At 41.5% G+C, this 20,561-nt stretch overlaps 1 protein-coding gene across 1 annotated transcript in view; it reads right to left on the bottom strand.

The window, feature by feature from the left end:
• The window catches only part of LRCH1 (leucine rich repeats and calponin homology domain containing 1), an 86,090-nt gene extending 66,303 nt beyond the window's left edge, over positions 1 to 19,787 (bottom strand). The window contains exon 1 of the mRNA XM_053455531.1: positions 19,508 to 19,787. Coding sequence (XP_053311506.1) covers positions 19,508 to 19,772 — 265 coding nt within the window. The 5' untranslated portion in view covers positions 19,773 to 19,787. The remainder of the gene's footprint in view (positions 1 to 19,507) is intronic.
• Positions 19,788 to 20,561: the final 774 nt, after the last annotated feature.

The raw sequence follows: 20,561 nt of genomic DNA, 5'->3' as shown, positions 1-20,561 counted from the left end.
TGCTAAGTGCTTTTAGCACTTCTATTCTAAACAGTAGAACACAGAGTTACCAGAGAACATCTCAGAAAATTTCTCCTCTAGAGTTTATCTCCGACAATCTGGTCTTCATCAGCTAGACCTCGAGTCTTCCACGACTGGATGAACTGGATACGGCCATTAAGTTGTCAGTGGCAGGGAAAAATCCAGGTTCAGATGGGTTCCCCCTTACTTTCTAGAAGACCTTAAAATACATACGGTACTATAAGGTCTTCAAAAACATACTTAGTCCATACCTCTTTAAAACCTTAAATAGTCTCGTGGTGGTATCCTCTCTACTCTCCCTAGTCAACGGAGGCAATATTAATGCTTCTTAAAACCATGGTAAGACTCCCTATTTCTGTCAACAGGCTGAAGTTGAGTTGCCTTCTTTTTTTTAACACACATACACTTGGCTCTCCTGCAGTATATTTTCGCCAATGTATATGCAAGTTAACTTGTGAATTTAGATTTTACAATACAAACCTAGAAACTGAGAACACAAAATGTAAATATCAATAGGGAGGAACATTATTCACATGCTTTAGATAATATAAGAAGAAACTTATGGGAGCTAAGGTATAGAGGCATAGAATTTTATCATCAGATAAGACCCATTTGGCTCATCTAGTCTGTCCATTTTCCCTGATGTAAAGACTCAGACTTTAATCAGTCCTTATCCTTTCAGGATAATCTTATGCTCACGCATGTACTGGCGGTGCACATACGCAGGCATAGGGGGCTCGGTGCATTGCAAGAGGGTCTGCAATGTGTAGAAAGCCAGCTATATCGGATCCTGTCAAGCGAGGATTGGACACAGTTTTATGGACATAGCTGGTTCCTAAACTGTCAGAGGAGGAAGGAACAAGTATCGACAGGCATTAATTCACTTGAGAATAATTGTGAAAAACTTACTTTTAGAGGTAACACTTAACTGACAGTGTTAGATTCCGCTTTAGTGTCATTTCACATGACACAAAAAAAACGGGCACTGACTGATCGTGGCCATAAAACTGAAAACATTTAACTTTTGAGCGTGTATTTTTATGTGATTAAACCTTTTGATTAAAGTATAAAATGATGGATACGCTAAGGTTTGCTACTATAGTGTTCAATTTAAATTAACATTTAAGAACTTGAATTCAAATACAACCACAGTATGGCTACGTTCTTTTTGTAGTTTCATGTAACCAGCATCGGAACAAAAAAAGAATAAATATCCTTAAGCTGTTGTTTTAGGGGCCTTGCTGTTCGTCACAGGAAACCCTGATCACATCCCAAGCTTGAGTGAAGTCTCGTAAAACATCCCCACCCTTGTATAATCACATGTTTATAGGATTCTGTTTTCTTATCCTTGGACTAGGCTTGCTTAATAAAACAAAGCTTGTCTAGACATAAAGCTGGAGGTGAGACACATAAATATGTTTGTGATATTAAAGGCAAAATGTTTACAGCAGAAGTAGCACCTATATTGTAACACGTCTTGGGATACCGATAAATATAAATCTGTAAACCTTTCTGTGTCTTGAAGAAACAGGAAGTGTTTGAAATTGCATTGCTTTTGTCAGCAAGGAAGCAATTTTCCTTTGCCTTCTTCCCTCTCCTTTGTAACATAAGACTCTCAATATGCACACAAAAGTCCCAAAATAAGAAACTGGAAATAACGTTTCCAAATCTACCAAGTTGTGACCAGGGGAGGGCTGGTAAGGGATCATGGGGCAAATACCCTCTGGGCTGCTCCAATTTAACGATTTTGGACCACTTGCTGAAGCCTTATTGTGTGTTTTAATTGCAATGCCACATATATAGGAACTTTAAGAAACTACAATATTTGCCGATTATAAGACCACCTTGATCATATGATGCCCCCCCCAAACTGGATCTTATTGAAAGAAAAAAAAAGAAAAGGCTCTCTTTTTTTTGCAACTCCGCCATTTTGCGGAATAAGCAGTGCAGCGGAAAAGGAGACAGGGACATGGAAGCAAACAGCCGGAGAAGGCAGGGTGTCGGAGTGAATTGGAGCTAGTAGGCAGGGAGGCACCACTTCCAGAACACCACTGACCACAGACTCAGCAGGAGAGCTGAAGAAGCACGAGGGCCGGAATAAGGCCCAAGGCAGGTAGGCAGGCAGGCAGCGGTCGGTAGGCAGATGGCAAGGTTTATACACAGACCGGCAGAGGTTGGTAGGCAGGCAGTAAAGTTCACACACAGTTAAACCCAAGCCACGGTCATAATCAATATTAATAAAGAGAAATACAACTAAAACAGCACGTGAACAAGCTCACTTTAATAGAGGCAACAGAACTACTGAGCACTGGCATGAAAGTCTTGAAGTGCTTTACAGTGCTGCAGGGGTCAAAACAAGGTTGCCCTTCCCTCTTGTCATTGACCAGGAGATAAATAAGGCTAGACGTTCCCCTCTGCCTGCCCTCTCTGTTGAGCTCCCTGGGGCTGCAGCCTCTGCCTGTCTTGCCGCTTGCCAGCATTGGGCATGTGCACCCACGCCACAATAAAAAACAATCCCAGTCTGCCAACTCTAAAGTTTTTGATGTAATTAAGATCATTACTTAAATTAACTTAATTAGGATAATTTAACCAGTCCACTACTATCCTTAACCCTATTACTCTAAGCTAATTGTGACCATCTTTCTTCCATCTATTAGTCTCAAATTCCCTATTGAACTTCTTCTATGCCTTTATTTCTTGTTTCTATGGCTACCAGATGAACAAACTGGATTTTCCGAAAATGAAAATGTTGGACGATTATGAAAGAAAACCTCATGATTATAGTATTTCCAAAGTCTCTTGTGCTTATATCGGAATTCTGCAAGTACTTTTTTATCTGTAGGCTACACTGCATTCAATTTATAATTGCCGATGAAAATCTAATGGAAAGTTCTATATAGATGCATCAGGGAGCATGTTTTATCAGTCAATTTAAGTATAGCAGGATTGATCAGAACTGACAGAGGTTCCATGCCTGTGCATGATAAAACGAGCAAAACAGCTTGCATATTCACCGGAAGAAAGTAAACAGGGGACCTACGGCAGCCTGTTAATCAATACAAGGCAGATGTATTTAGCCTTTAGCCCATACAATGTGTGGTACTGCGGAGGGCACTAAAACCTTAGTATAGTCCCCAATATACATCCCATCACTCCTATCAACTGTTCAATGGGAAAGGAGCTTTAGGTTTATAGACTATGGAAGGCATCTGCCCTATTATTTCTTTATAGTAGGTTTTTGTATTATTCTAAATTAACCCCCCTCCCCTACTATTTTAATTATTTCGCAAGGGACTCACAACTCACTTTGCATCCCCCTCAGGAACTAAGTTATAAGACAGCAAATTTTAATGTTATTTTCAGAATATTGAAACATATAATCTAAATAAATCATATTTATATATAAATATATAAACATATATATATGTGAAAATATTTTGATTTTGAACCTTTTAATGATGGTGAACTTTAAACAACAAACTGGTTTCAACTAACTAAATCATAACTATACACTGATCAAGTTATAGGATATTACTCATTGTTCTCTCTTCTTATTAACCATGATTACAGAAGTATTTTAACAGTTCTTCAACTAGGTATTGAATTAACAAACCCAGTTGTTAAAATAATGAACACAGTTAAAGTAATTCCCTGAAGGCTACATTAATGATCAACTTTTTTAGCTGGATTAATAAGTGATCATTATACAAATGCGGTTTGTGAGAAGTTCTGGTTAACCTCTTCATTACCAACATACTAGAATTTGCTTTCTAATGTTCAGATAAAAAAATGTAAAGAACAATAGATTTTATTTTGTATATTTCTCCCAAACACTAAAACCATCTTAAAATAAATCCCATATCGAATGATGTAAAAAAAAATTTTTTTAAATTTTTCTCCTCCCGAACCTGCTAAAACACCCCACACCAAAAAACAGGTATAATAAAGAAACATAAAACTAAAATTAGTATTACCATATTGTAATGCAGTGCCGGGCAGGTGTTTTATTTTTTCTTTTTCATTTAGCCCTACGCCGGAATAGAAACCCCAGCGGAAGTGGCGAGCAGAGGTTATCTACGCCCATCGCGCAGACTTCCACTGGCTTCCCCCACTAGGCACCAGGGAGTCTAGGGATGCATTAGTAAGTCTGGGGGGGGCAGAGTGGCATATCTATAAGTAAGGTGCAGAATAAATTAAGGGGGGGGCTTACAATGGCTATTGGTTCTCCAGATTTCTGTTTATATATAACCTATGCTGACTGCATAGTAGATACCAAAAATGTTAAAATACATGTATTCCTGTTCATTAGATAAAATACTGCTTTACCATTCCACTAATGTGTATTTATTCTTTAAAAATACATTTTTCTTTAAAATGGCACCAAACTTTAAGGGTGCAGCCTATAATCGAGCCAATACGGTAATTAGTCTTATATTTTTTATTAATTTATTTCTACCTATACATTGTGCTTTTTGTTTGGGCAGATTAGTTTAAATGAAAAATCCCACAAACTGTTTCTATTATAAGTTTCTGATTAGAAGTACATTTTCAAAAATATTTTGTTGTTCCCTTATTTTTATAAAAGAGTTCTAGTTTTTGCAAAATATATAATGTTTTCAGGTAGCTGCATATTAGCTATTAGCTCTGTTATCTCAGTCCAATCTACTAGACAAACACTCAGACTCCTTATCAGACTGCCTCTGGTAAACAATAGAATGGCTCAGTCTTAATCACCCTGCCGGACACTCCTAACTAAAGTATATGGAGAAACAGAGTTCATTAGAATTGCCATAATGTATTAGCTCAGCATAACGTTAAAGCAGGGAAAGTCATCCAAAATATCACTACTAACAACAAAGGCAGTCTCCAGGTCTGCAGGTAAAAATAAAAAAGGTTATTGGAACAAAGCAAGGTTTTTGTCAACGCTAACCTACATTATGGAATACAGCACTGTATTTCACTCCCAAAAAGAAAATTATTTTTTAATAAAAAATTGAAGGAAGGCTATGAGGACAGCAAGCATTATCTAATAAACGTCCTGTACTATGGATCCTTAACCAACAACAATCAGCAGTTTGACAATAGAGAAGATATACGGTAACTTGAAAAAGTATCACCTTTCCTTCAAGGTATGCATGCAGAGTTTTTAAAGGGTAAACATGTGCAAATATTTGTTTAATATATAAAACTGTAACATGTAGGATCTGGGAAAGAAAGCCTCTTTACAGCAAAATAGCTGCCTCCTAATATTCAGTAGTAGGTTACAGGAGCAGGATGGCCTGTGGGGCAGGGGGCAATTGCCACCTAACAGGAGATGATAGACATCCCACCTTTACTGTAAATATATAAATAGGCAAGAAATGAAAGGCATAACATTAAAACATTGCTTCTATGTAAATATAACACCACCTTAGGTGCTGTGTTTATCATTTTTTGGACATGGAAGAACCTAAACATCAATGGCAAACCATTATATTTCACCAGGAGCTCCTGTGTACTTCATGGAGTTTTTCCTCCTTGGGTTCCGAACAATCTTATTATTTCCATTATGTTTTTGGAGTCTTCCACTCTCTCGCAGTGTGCAGGAATTAATCAGCATACGCCCACTGCAATCTTACAAAAAAAGGATGTTCTACTCTTGTCTTGGAAGGAGATCAAGGGCTTACTAGTATTTCACAGCTCAACAAATCTCTTTCTTCAACTGAGTATGGAGTGATTTATGAACATACCACACAAAAACATGTTCAGTCGATAGAGGGGACAATGTGTTTAAAACATAAATACATTTAAAAATTGTGAACACTGTAGCATTTCACATTGATCATGTGAAAAACCATATCCGCTCTATCCAGCTGTAGTGACATTTAGATTTTGCTTGTCAAATAAATAGCTTTAATTTAATTAAAAAAATTTGAAGGATGCATGAATAAACAAAAGAAAATCATTTTCCCCATTTATCAACTTTAATGATTTAGGTTGAGTATACTAACAGTTAACTAATACGGTGCGCTTCCTTTCTACAGGAGCCACACGTCTTCCTTGGGCACACCATAACACTTTTTTTCAGGACTTTCGCACTTGCTCCATTACATTAAGGCCACGTAGCATTGAAATGTCATACAAGGTAGTACAAGAACAAAGATTGTTGTGTCTCCTTCAATATCACAAACATGCATCTTTGTGCTACTTAACAAATGATGATGTGCCCAAGATGGATTTCCCATGAAGAGTGATACACAACAAAGTGGATTATTTTTTGTCATAAGAGATAAAACTGTACAATAAAAGCTTTTAACCTAATAAGCAAGGACTACTACTAGTCAACACAAAGTCTAAAATGCCACAACTAAGCTGTGCATGCTTGTCCAAGGTGTTTCTTGCAACTGCTTATTTGAAAATACCATACTCAGGCTATAGTAAAGAGCTATGACATCACTACTAACAACTGGATACCCAAGTTCACGACATTATACACTGTGTTGCCAATCTTTTGCTGTGTCTTATTTAACTTCAAGGTAGTTGTGTAGAACTTGATAATACGTACATAATGATTACAAAAACAAAAATATCAACTCTGTTAAGCTGTATAGCTATAAAACATTCTGATGACAACATATGTATATCTGTACAATTCACACATTGTGTGCCACAGGATTAGGGCTGCAACAACTAATCGATAAAATCGATAATAATCGATAATGAAATTCGTTGGCAACGAATTTCATTATCGATTAGTTGAATCGATTATTATCGATTATAAAATGAGGGTTTTTTCAGAGCAAACGCTCTGAAAAATCCCCCTCATTATATAATCCGTTTAGTCTGACTCACCGTCTCACAGCAGCAGCTCCTACTTACTCCCCCTCCCTGTAATCACTGTGACAACTGGCCCCGCCCCTTCCTTCTCCAGGCCAGAACCACATGGCTGTGACACTCATCTAACTGTAAGTATATGTACATATATATATATATATATATATATATGTTACTGTGAAAGACCGAAATTGGTGAATGTCGACTTTCACCGGTGAATGTCAACACATACCAAATACGTTGGTGAAAGATCGAATATTTCATTTCATGATATGATATTCGGACACTCACCGGTGAATGTCGACAATCACAGATATGCTCTGGTGGAGGTCGAAAAGAGTACATTCGGACCCTCACCGGTGTATGTCGGAGACAAATAGGCGACTGGCTGTCTCCCGCTGCTGTCAGTCCGTATGCCAAATCCTTTGTTCTGCTGTCAGTCCGTATGCAACTCCCGCCAAATCCTTTGCTCTGCTGTCAGTCCGTATGCCAAATCCTTTGTTCTGCTGTCAGTCCGTATGCAACTCCCGCCAAATCGTTTGTTCTGCTGTCAGTCCGTATGCCAAATCCTTTGTTCTGCTGTCAGTCCGTATGCAACGTTTGATGGTGCGAGTAACGTTTTCTACATTTTTTACGACACCCTTATTTATAATCAATGGATACCGCAGTGAATCGTGATCTTTTTCTTGAAAAGTTAAATGCATTAATTGCGGAAAAACGAGAAGACAATTGTTTTTATTTTTCTCAAGAAAAGTACTCTAAAATACTTTCTGAAGTGGTTTCTGCTAAAACTAAGTGCAATACACCTTTGGATTACAGACGATTAAAACGTTTTGATGTTTTAAAAATTAATGATGAAGAGAAGTTAATTGTACCATTAAAACAAGGAGACACGAATATCCAGTATTATGTTACCAATGAGGAATTGTTCAGTATACTATATGAAACTCACACCAGAATAGGCCACGGAGGAAGAACACGTATGCTGAAAGAATTGCAAGTTAAATACAAAAATATTACGTATGAAGTTGTCATGTTGTATTTAAATTTATGCAAACAGTGTCAAATGAAACACAGTGCACCTAAGAAAGGTATTGTTGTGAAACCAATGGTCAGTTCTGAGTTAAACTCAAGATGTCAAGTTGATCTGATAGATCTACAGTCAAACAGCGATGGCGAATATAAATTCATAATGGTTTACCAAGATCATTTAACTAAGTTTGTCCAGCTACGACCTTTGAAAACTAAGAGAGCTGAAGAAGTAGCGCATCACGTTCTTTCAATATTTTTAACATTTGGTGCTCCAGCAATATTGCAATCAGATAATGGTAGAGAATTCAGTAATCAAGTCATATCCGAACTATGCGCTATGTGGAAAGATGTTAAGATAGTCCATGGAAAGCCTCGTCACAGTCAAACACAAGGCTCAGTTGAAAGGGCCAATCAAGATATACAGAATATGCTATCCGCATGGATGAACGATAACGATACAAATAAATGGTCAGATGGTTTACCCTTTGTACAATTTGCCAAGAACACTACATACCACGAAGGAATACGCCAAAGTCCTTATGAAGCCATGTTTGGCGTTAAGGCTAAAAGAGGCATAGCATCGTCTTTTTTGCCTAGCGAACTAATCGCAAATATTGAAACCGAAGAACAACTCAAAGAAATTGCCAATACTTGTGAAACCGAAAAACAGCATGAAGAAACTGTTGATACGTCTGAAAAAAATTTGTGCGGTGGTCTTTCGGAAAACCATATTTCAAGGAAAAATATTGAAGAGGACCTGCATTCTACTACGTTTTCACATCAAGCTCTAACTGGAAAACACGAGTTAATTTCAAGAAAAAGAGCGGCCGCGAAAGAGAATCTTGTACTGCAAGCAAACAAAATGTTACGCACCTCACAAAAACAATTTCCTCCTGCTCAAATTGGCGATAGTGTACGAATACAAGTGCCTGATGTCGACCGTGGTCGTACAGATAGCCGAAATGTGTTAGCGGTTGTTGTTGGGATAGAAGACTCCGACTTCTATAAACTGGCAAATAAAAATGGTACCCTCAAGCAGCTTTACACACGTAACCAGTTCGTAATTTGTAAAGAAAAGTTACTTTCCATAAATGAGATTTCGGCTCAAGAAATTTCGCTGAGAGAAGCAGCTGCAGCTAATTCGAGAAGCGGCGGGCAAGGCTATACACGCTGTCATTGCAAAAGGAAGTGTTCCACAAATAAATGCAGTTGCAAAAGCAAGGGACTTCTGTGTAATTCAAGATGTCATAATAGTTTCAGTTGTTGCAATAAATAAGTTAATGTAGTTGCAAAAGCAAGGGACTTCTGTGTAATTCAAGATGTCATAATAGTTTCAGTTGTTGCAATAAATAAGTTAATGTAGTTGCAAAAGCAAGGGACTTCTGTGTAATTCAAAATGTCATAATAGTTTCAGTTGTTGCAATAAATAAGTTTCTAATCACATAATTGAATCCTTTTATTATCACCCTTGTGATATTTTATCGCCGCTGAAATACGGAGAAGAAAATAGAAATCTCCGACATTCACCATTAGTACTTGGTGAATGTCGACATTGGCCGGTGTAAGTAAGAAATAAGGGTATTTAGCAATTATTTTGGACATACACCAAGCGACTATGTGAATGTTGTGACTTGATTACTGGACATACTGGACATACTGGACATACTGGACATACTGGACATACTGGATTACTGGACATACACCAAGCGACTATGTGAATGTTGTGACTTGATTACTGGACATACTGGACATACTGGACATACTGGACATACTGGACATACTGGATTACTGGACATACACCAAGCGACTATGTGAATGTTGTGACTTGATTACTGAATTAGATCTATCAGATCAACTTGACATCTTGAGTTTAACTCAGAACTGACCATTGGTTTCACAACAATACCTTTCTTAGGTGCACTGTGTTTCATTTGACACTGTTTGCATAAATTTAAATACAACATGACAACTTCATACGTAATATTTTTGTATTTAACTTGCAATTCTTTCAGCATACGTGTTCTTCCTCCGTGGCCTATTCTGGTGTGAGTTTCATATAGTATACTGAACAATTCCTCATTGGTAACATAATACTGGATATTCGTGTCTCCTTGTTTTAATGGTACAATTAACTTCTCTTCATCATTAATTTTTAAAACATCAAAACGTTTTAATCGTCTGTAATCCAAAGGTGTATTGCACTTAGTTTTAGCAGAAACCACTTCAGAAAGTATTTTAGAGTACTTTTCTTGAGAAAAATAAAAACAATTGTCTTCTCGTTTTTCCGCAATTAATGCATTTAACTTTTCAAGAAAAAGATCACGATTCACTGCGGTATCCATTGATTATAAATAAGGGTGTCGTAAAAAATGTAGAAAACGTTACTCGCACCATCAAACGTTGCATACGGACTGACAGCAGAACAAAGGATTTGGCATACGGACTGACAGCAGAACAAACGATTTGGCGGGAGTTGCATACGGACTGACAGCAGAACAAAGGATTTGGCATACGGACTGACAGCAGAGCAAAGGATTTGGCGGGAGTTGCATACGGACTGACAGCAGAACAAAGGATTTGGCATACGGACTGACAGCAGCGGGAGACAGCCAGTCGCCTATTTGTCTCCGACATACACCGGTGAGGGTCCGAATGTACTCTTTTCGACCTCCACCAGAGCATATCTGTGATTGTCGACATTCACCGGTGAGTGTCCGAATATCATATCATGAAATGAAATATTCGATCTTTCACCAACGTATTTGGTATGTGTTGACATTCACCGGTGAAAGTCGACATTCACCAATTTCGGTCTTTCACAGTAACATATATATATATATATATATATAATGTGTGTGTGTGTATATATATATATATATATATATAATGTGTGTGTGTGTGTGTATATATATATATATATATATAATGTGTATGTGTGTATATATATATATATATATATATATGTGTATATATGTATGTAATATATATTGTCACGAACGCACTCTACTCCAAGCGTGCGCGTGACTTGGTTCTGGTGGTAAAAGGGCTAAAATTCACTATCTGTCTGCACTAGACCGGAAATAGTGATAAAAATACCAATATCCACCCTTAATACCACCCGCGATTAACTATAATGATATAGCAAATATCAAAATAACGCTGCCACCACCAAGACAATTTAGAAATGGGGTGTCTTGGTACCCCAAATGAATCAGACTATAAAAACCCACACAGTATATTTTAACACAATAATTATGTGATTTAAAATTACCAATAAAACGGTCTCTTCAGGTAACGTGAGTCTTTACCAGACAAAGGCAGAACTTAATAAAGGAATATTTATTATGAATAAAAAAAATCACAGTGCATACAAAAAAGATGATAAACAGATTTACACCAAACAGATAAAATAAAAAGGAGAAAATTACAGAAAACCTAACTACTCACTGAATGGTAAAGTAACAGTTTTTCTGTCCGTAGGGCTCCGGCAAGGAAAGATGGCGACTTACTCAAAATTAGATCTTGGCCCCTAGTAAGCACACTGACCCATCTTCTCTCGTTAATTTTATACACTTTCCCAGTTCATCTCGAGTTTCCAAGCCGGCCCAGAGGTGGTATAAGCGGAGGGAAGGTGTACCATAGGTGACCTCCCCCTGGTGTGGTGGAAACATATCAGTCCAAATAATTTATATTCATTTTATCGTCCCTCCTGTGCTCGCCACAGCCATAATTCATACATTTATGAATTTCCTGTAAATTGTGAAGTCCATAGATATATCACACTAGCTACTTATGACTAAACATCATAGACTTCACAATTCCTTCCAAACTGGTTAAGTGGCGCTGCCATGTTTGTACTCTTTTTGTAGGGTGTGCTTTCCCCGTTCTAGGTATGCACACAAGGAGGTATGATAATGAATATATAAGTTATTATTGATATGTGTTTGATATGACCTGGATATGAAATGGTTTTCCTGACTGCTAGTGGTCACTTAGCATATCAAAGAATCCATTATATATGAGGGGATACAGGCATATGGTCGTCTACATTTGAACCTAGACAAAACGGCAGCTCCACTGCAGGACCTAACACCCCGTAGAAGGCCCGGTTGGAGTCCGAGCTTCAAAAGGACAAATTTATCTCACAAGACCTTTTGGCACCACATTTGGCCTTTTGGCCTGTACAATCAAATTAACCCCTCCAATACTGAAATTGGCCATACCATCTCTACTAGGTAGCAAGTCCATGTATGCACTACACAAGTTGGTGTGACACCTCCCCCAAATAAGATGGTGGCCCAGAGATTAAGCCACAAGCTTATCTCTGCGCCTACCTACTTTTTCCCTGGGTAACAGTTTCCGGCTAAGATAAAGTATTTCTTTGGGAAAACCCACCCTACAGAAGGTACTTTTCAAAGCATCGGCTACGTTGTCTGCTCTGTTACAGGATAAGGCCATGGTCTCAGGGTACCCAGGGGCATAGTCCATCCCCTTAGTAACAGATTGGTTCTCCATGCGGCTCGGTATAGCTATAAGCCCCAACAAATCTACTCGATGGGTAGCTAGGGTGTCTCGCCCTGGCTTCCCAAACCATGTAGGCCCTGCGTAAGGGATAACAGAATGGTCACCAGTTTCACCCTCTCCCTTGTGTCCTGACTTCGTAGTCCCACAGAATACGGGCACGGGTGCACCAAAGCCCTCTCTTTGTTCCCTATTCTGCTGCCAGGTTACCACAGCTATGATTGAAACATCTGTCACTCCACCTGTTCCACTCCAAGGATGCATACATACAGGACCCTGGGAACCAGCTAATCCTGACACAGAGGAACATTCACTCACCCTCTGCCCTTCTTCACAGGGTGGCCCCCTCACATTTTCGCACAGCACCTCAAACATCCCTGGTTCTGGCACAGAGTCACTCTGCCCTCCCTCCCAGTGATGCAAAACCTTCAAATTCTCAAACGGCACCTCAGACACCCCTGGTTCTGGCACAGATTCGCTCTGCCCTCCCTCCCAGTGATGCAAAACCTCCACATTCTCACACGGTACCTCAGACACCCCTGGTTCTGGCACAGATTCGCTCTGCCCTCCCTCCCAGTGATGCAAAACCTCCACATTCTCACACGCCACCTCAGACATCCCTGGTTCTGGCACAGATTCAATCTGTCCTCCCTCCCAGTGATGCAAAACCTCCACCTTCTCACATGGCACCTCAGACATCCCTGGTTCTGGCACAGATTCGCTCTGCCCTCCCTCCCAGTGATGCAAAACCTCCACATTCTCACACGGTACCTCAGACACCCCTGGTTCTGGCACAGATTCGCTCTGCCCTCCCTCCCAGTGATGCAAAACCTCCACATTCTCACATGGCACCTCAGACATCCCTGGTTCTGGCACAGATTCGCTCTGCCCTCCCTCCCAGTGATGCAAAACCTTCACATTCTCCCACAGCACCTCAGACATTCTGGGTTCTAGCACAGGCAGACACGCACAACCTTTCTGCCCACTCTCCCCATGAGGCTGCCCTGGTACATTTTTATACACTGCCCTTTCTATGGTAGGGCCCCTAGAATACCTGGATAAATCAAAAGTGTCATCCTCCGGCATATATTTTGACAACAGCCTACCCAAATCAGTACCCAGTAACACATTAGTAGGAATGTTATCTGATACCCCCACATCTCTTACACCCTTCCCCGCTCCCCAATCCAAAAATACTCGTGCCATTGGCACTGCATGACGTACTCCCCCAATTCCCCGCACTGTTAAGTTCTTGCCAAGAATAAAGTCCTCAGAGCTCACTAGCTCTGGACGCACAAGAGTCACTTCTGCCCCCGTGTCTCTGAGCCCCACAGTTACCTTGTTTCCCACAGTCACAGGTTGCATATTCACATTGGGGGTGTTCTCAGCGCTGGAGACGAACAACACCGAAGAGGGTGATTCTGAGGGGTGACCCACTCCTGTGGATGGCGTAGGATTTCTTTTCTCCGGGCAAGTAGCGCTAATGTGCCCCACTTTATTACAAATAAAACACCTGCGGCTATCCCCATACGTAGAAATGGCACTAGCTCCCCCTCTCCCTGAGGTAGAAATTGACATAGAAGATGGTACAGTAGACTGGGTGGTGGGAAGCCGTGGTGTAGTGGTCTTCCAGCTGGATGCTCCTGTAGAAAAACCTCTGCTCCGGTCCGATTGTGCTCGGTTGGCAGTGTGGAAATCCGCCAGCTCACCCGCTTCCAGTGCTGTCTTGGGCTCCCGGTCCAGCAGCCATTCTTGTACATTGGCTGGGCACAGCTGCAAAAACTGTTCCTTGATGATTAGATCTTCCAAGCTTTCTAAGGTTTTAATCTCCAGCCCTCTAATCCACTGCCGGAATGCCGTCGTCAGGTGTCCCACAACTGCAGTGTAGCTCTCGGTGGAACGCTTTTGCAAAGTCCGGAATTTCTTTCGGTACACCTCAGGGGTAAGGTTGTACCGTCTCTGCAGTGCAGCCTTAATTGCCTCATAGTCCTGGTCAGATTCTGCTGGTAGCTCTGCAAATGCTTCCAGCGCAGGACCTCGGAGACCAGGGGTGAGGTACTTTGCCCACTGGTCCTTTGGCAATTGGTACTGCCTGCAAACCTTTTCAAAACTGCGCAGAAAAACATCCAGATCCCCATCTTTGTCCAAAGTGGGAAAATTCTCTGCACGTGGTTTGGATGCAGAAGAGTCTCTTGAAACCACACTGATAGGTGAGGCACTTAACCTCTCCAACTCTGCCAGTTTTAGTTCATGCTCTCTTGCCGCCTGGCGCTCTGCAGCTTCCCTCTCTCTCTCGGCCAGGCGCTCTGCAGTCTCTCTCTCAGCCAGGCGCTCTGCAGTCTCTCTCTCAGCCTGGCGCTCTGCAGCTTCCTGATATTTAAGGATAAGCTGCAGTCTGAGGTTTGCATCTGCTGGGTCCACGTATTTGAAAACAGTTTGCAGATAAGAGTCCAAGGGATCTCCAGATCTTGGCACGTCACCGACATCAGCTGCAGGTATCTCCCGTATGACCATGCCTCCCTCAGAAGTGTTTGCAGCATCACTTTGCGCTGCTTGTTGCATATCATAGTCCACAAGCGCTTGGATAAGTTCATCCTTTGATTTTCCCCGGATGGGAATACATTGTTCACGGCAACGTTGCTCCAGAGCACTCTTGGACTGTGTTTGGTATTCCATTTATCACGCCGGCCCAAACAAATGATAGCAAAAGAAAAGAAAACAAAGAGGGCGGGGGGACTGTTGAGGTGTAAATATACTAAGTATGCACTGAGTTCAGCCTTTGGAAATTGAGAGACAATTTCTTTTTAGTGTCTGGATTAGCAAATCCAGCAACACTGAAATCTGGTACCGAAAAAGATGGAAAAAATCTTTAACTATCCCACCGCTATGCCACCAATTTGTCACGAACGCACTCTACTCCAAGCGTGCGCGTGACTTGGTTCTGGTGGTAAAAGGGCTAAAATTCACTATCTGTCTGCACTAGACCGGAAATAGTGATAAAAATACCAATATCCACCCTTAATACCACCCGCGATTAACTATAATGATATAGCAAATATCAAAATAACGCTGCCACCACCAAGACAATTTAGAAATGGGGTGTCTTGGTACCCCAAATGAATCAGACTATAAAAACCCACACAGTATATTTTAACACAATAATTATGTGATTTAAAATTACCAATAAAACGGTCTCTTCAGGTAACGTGAGTCTTTACCAGACAAAGGCAGAACTTAATAAAGGAATATTTATTATGAATAAAAAAAATCACAGTGCATACAAAAAAGATGATAAACAGATTTACACCAAACAGATAAAATAAAAAGGAGAAAATTACAGAAAACCTAACTACTCACTGAATGGTAAAGTAACAGTTTTTCTGTCCGTAGGGCTCCGGCAAGGAAAGATGGCGACTTACTCAAAATTAGATCTTGGCCCCTAGTAAGCACACTGACCCATCTTCTCTCGTTAATTTTATACACTTTCCCAGTTCATCTCGAGTTTCCAAGCCGGCCCAGAGGTGGTATAAGCGGAGGGAAGGTGTACCATAGGTGACCTCCCCCTGGTGTGGTGGAAACATATCAGTCCAAATAATTTATATTCATTTTATCGTCCCTCCTGTGCTCGCCACAGCCATAATTCATACATTTATGAATTTCCTGTAAATTGTGAAGTCCATAGATATATCACACTAGCTACTTATGACTAAACATCATAGACTTCACAATTCCTTCCAAACTGGTTAAGTGGCGCTGCCATGTTTGTACTCTTTTTGTAGGGTGTGCTTTCCCCGTTCTAGGTATACACACAAGGAGGTATGATAATGAATATATAAGTTATTATTGATATGTGTTTGATATGACCTGGATATGAAATGGTTTTCCTGACTGCTAGTGGTCACTTAGCATATCAAAGAATCCATTATATATGAGGGGATACAGGCATATGGTCGTCTACATTTGAACCTAGACAAAACGGCAGCTCCACTGCAGGACCTAACACCCCGTAGAAGGCCCGGTTGGAGTCCGAGCTTCAAAAGGACAAATTTATCTCACAAGACCTTTTGGCACCACATTTGGCCTTTTGGCCTGTACAATCAAATTAACCCCTCCAATACTGAAATTGGCCATACCATCTCTACTAGGTAGCAAGTCCATGTATGCACTACACAAGTTGGTGTGACATATATATATATATATATTTGGGCTACTGAAAGTTAGGGGAGGTGGGGGTTAATTTAGGGGCAGTTATGGTTAGTGGGGTGTTTAGGGTTAATTTAGGGGCAGTTATGGTTAATTGGGTGTTTAGGGTTAATTTAGGGGCAGTTATGTTAATAGGGTGTTTAGGGTTAATTTAGGAGCAGCTGTGGTTAATTGGGTGTTTGGGGTTAATTTGAGGCAGTTGTGGTTAATGATGTGTTTAGGGTTAATTTAGGGGATGCTGTGGTTGATGGGGTCTTTAGGGTTAATTTAGGGGATGCTGTGGTTAAGGGGGTGTTACGGGTTAATTTAGGGGCAGTTATGGTTAATGGGGAGTTTAGGGTTAATTTAGGGGAATCTAAATCCTGGGGGCAGTGAAGTGACATATCTGGGGGTATAAGGCATATACAGTATATAAGGCATATGTGGGGAGGGCAGTGTGGCATGTCTGGGGAGGACGGAGTGGTGTATCAGGGTGTATAAGGCATATCTGGGGGTAGAGAAGTGGCATGTCTGGGGAGGATGGAGTGGGGTATCAGGGGATATAAGGCGTATCAGGCACAGTGGCAGATGTGGGAGGCAGCGTGGAGTGGCAGATGTGGGAGGCAGCGTGGAGTGGCAGATGTGGGAGGCAGCGTGGCATATGTGGGAGGCATTGTGGAGTGGCAGATGTGGGAGGCAGCATGGCATGGCATATGTGGGGAGGGCAGGGTGGCATGTCTGGGGAGGATGGAGTGGTGTTTCAGGGGGTATAAGGCATATCAGGCACAGTGGCATGTGGGGGTAGAGTGGAGTGGCAGATGTGGGAGGCAGCGTGGCGTGGCAGATGTGGGAGGCAGCGTGGAGTGGCATATGTGGGAGGCAGCGTGGCGTGGCAGATGTGGGAGGCAGCGTGGAGTGGCATATGTGGGAGGCAGCGTGGCGTGGCAGATGTGGGAGGCAGCGTGGAGTGGCAGATGTGGGAGGCAGCGTGGTGTGGTATATGTGGGAGGCAGCGTGGAGTGCTGTGGTAGGCAGCGTGGCATATGTGGGGGGGCAGCATGGCATGTCTGGGAGGCAGCGTAGCAAGCCTGGGCTCAAATGTGCATATATTGGGGGGCTGGTTGGGAAATAAAGACAAGAAATTATTCTGCTGTTTGTAGTTAACATCATTTGTTTAGTAAATTATTTTAAATAAATGAAAAATTTACATTAATTTTTTTTATCCGATTAATCGATTAATCGAAAAAATAATCGGCCAACTAATCGATTATTAAAATAATCGTTAGTTGCAGCCCTACACAGGATGAACTTTGCACACCTCCAAGGCACGCAAAGAGTTACAAAACCTTGGAGTCTATGGAAACCCCCTTGACTTTTCCAGAAAACAGTTTTCGTTTTCACTGTACAGAGTCAAGTGAGGTGCAGCAGAGGATGTCAAGAGTCAACAAACAATGACTGAGACTTAGAAGGAAGTGAATATGTGACATAAGGAAGAAGAAAAAAGGAAAACTGAGAGGATTTTACAGTGAACAACCCCAGACACAGAATATACGGTGGGGCGATGTTTGCAAGTTCTGTCTACTTAGACGTCAAGTGTTAATGTATTGATGTTGGAAATAGCTTGCCAAGCATACAAAGAAGGGAGATTTTTTTTTTTTATTGTATGAAGAATGTTATGTTATTATTAAATGATAATGCAGAGTTTAAACAGTTAATATGTAACAATATAGGTTAATACTCAACAAAAATAAAACATCATACTATATTGTTGAATGTGTTCCTTTATAGCTAAATAATTACAAAAGTAACAAAATAAATATAGAAACATAGAATCTGACGGCAGATAAGAACTATTCGGCCCATCTAGTCGGCCCATTTTTTTCTGACGTAAAGATTTGCAACTTAATCAGTCCTTGGTCTTGTCTTAGATTCAGGATAGCTTCATGCCTATCCCATGCATGTTTAAACTCCCTCGCTGTGTTAACCTCTAGAAAATCTGGTGGGAGGCTGTTCCACTTACTTCCCACCATCTCAATAATTAAATCATTGTTACCACAATTCACTAGCACTGAGGCAACTATGCAGGCCCCATTGGGAATAATGATAAACAGAGGCTGGCTATTTCTCAATAATATACTTTGATGTTATTTCCCCCCCCCCAAAAAACAAAACATATACAGCCTCCATAAAGAACATTACATATGGATGCACATGCAGACATCTCCATCCTGATGGTAGTTGCCCTTGCACAACTAGCTAGAATAACCTGCAATGCAGATTTCCCTGGTATTACAGAGGTTAAAGTCGGGATATTTATTAACCACATTCCTGGGTAAGTTAGGTTACTCTGTAAAGAGAAGCATCATCAGAGTGCACAGATTTCTTCCAGCTTGAAGAGCACACTTCTTTGCAGCCTGCTCCTGACACCATCACAGCACCAGGCACTAGCTGGCTTCAGCCACCCGATAAATCACTGCTGGAGAGTCACAGAGCACACGGAGCCATAAACAAGAGCTAATGGCCAGGCCAAAAATGGAAGCAAAACTTCTCTTTTCAGCCTCATCATATAGATTGTAATCTACGTTCCAAAAAACACAAAACATCACGTATGATGTGTACTCTGTAAACCCAACGCAGACACTGACAGATCAATGCTTATTCATCATACCGGTGCCGATCAACGGGGAATGCTTCCGAAACCACAATCAATGGGCTAATGAAAAAGATTCAATGAACCCCTTTGGAAACCACGATAGTTAACTGATGCAAAGCAGGGCTGCCAGTCCCTGGCACTACCCATACTATTACACTAAGGCAACAATAGGAACGATGAGTACCGCACACGACTATTCTGCCCATAGACTACTCTGCGGCTTAAAGACTAGACGCACGACTAGCTGCACAGGCTCGGCGGCGCTGCAGGGGTTAAAGCCATTACCTGCTTGCACGGTGTCCGACAGATCGTGACTCACAGAAGTCCTGGGGAATTCCTTTAGCTTCCTGCCACTGAGATTCAGGACACCGGAGTTCGCAGCCTCCTCGAGGGCTCTCTCCAAACCCCGGTTGACCGGCAGATTTAAACTGAAGTTGGTCACTCCGTTGCCGGCACTTTGGTGGTGAAGGTGGTGGTACTGGCTCTGGAGTAGGGTAGTAGCCGCTGGGAGGGCAGAGAAAGGCTGAGACTCGTTTCCCAGAGTCGCCATCTTCTCTCCTGCTCCTTAGTGCCGTGTGCGGAATGAGATTGTATGTATAGGAGTACAGTACGGGGCAGACACGGCAGAGTCAGGCAGCTGCAGCAGCTGCACAAGCAGCAGCACTGAGCTCTTTCCTGTAGGTTTCCTGCCTTGTGGAGCATGCAGGCAAAGGGCGCATGTCCTCCCCCTGCTGAATATCCTGGCGCGCAGCCTGCACAAAGGTACCATGGATTCCTCCTCACAAGCCTGTTTCCTGCCTCAGAACAAACTTCGCATGCCTGCGAGCAAGTCCGCAGAAGTTGACATGAAAGCCGGCCCCTGATTGGCTTCGCCGGGCGGTGTCTTAATGGCCTATTGCGTGCTGAGCATTGATCATGGAAATTTCCCTTTGTAGATTAAAAGAGGGGAAGGAGTTTTAGTTGTCTGGCATCCCCTGGGCCGGGCATTTATTTTTTGGATTATTATCAGTTTGTAAACCAAGAAAAATAATCATGGAAATCTGCCCATTTTTCCTGATAGAGACTCATTAATCAGTCCTTGATCTTGCAATATATTGTATTAGCCTCTAACACTTATGATACGGTCCTGTTCCCAGCGCGTAGCTAGCTCTTTTTGCACCCCAGCCAAGAACGGAAAATTGTGCCCCCACCTTTTTTTAACAGAGGTTATTTTATTTACACTGCATTTACACATATAACCACACATATACACATACACTGCCCTTACACACTGCCTTTACACATACCTGCCCATAAACACACATATACACATACACTACCGTTACATGCTGCCTTTACA

This window comes from Spea bombifrons, chromosome 2, assembly GCF_027358695.1.
Source record: "Spea bombifrons isolate aSpeBom1 chromosome 2, aSpeBom1.2.pri, whole genome shotgun sequence".
Classification (NCBI taxonomy): Eukaryota; Metazoa; Chordata; class Amphibia; order Anura; family Pelobatidae; genus Spea; species Spea bombifrons.
This window is presented reverse-complemented; position numbering and strand designations above follow the sequence as displayed.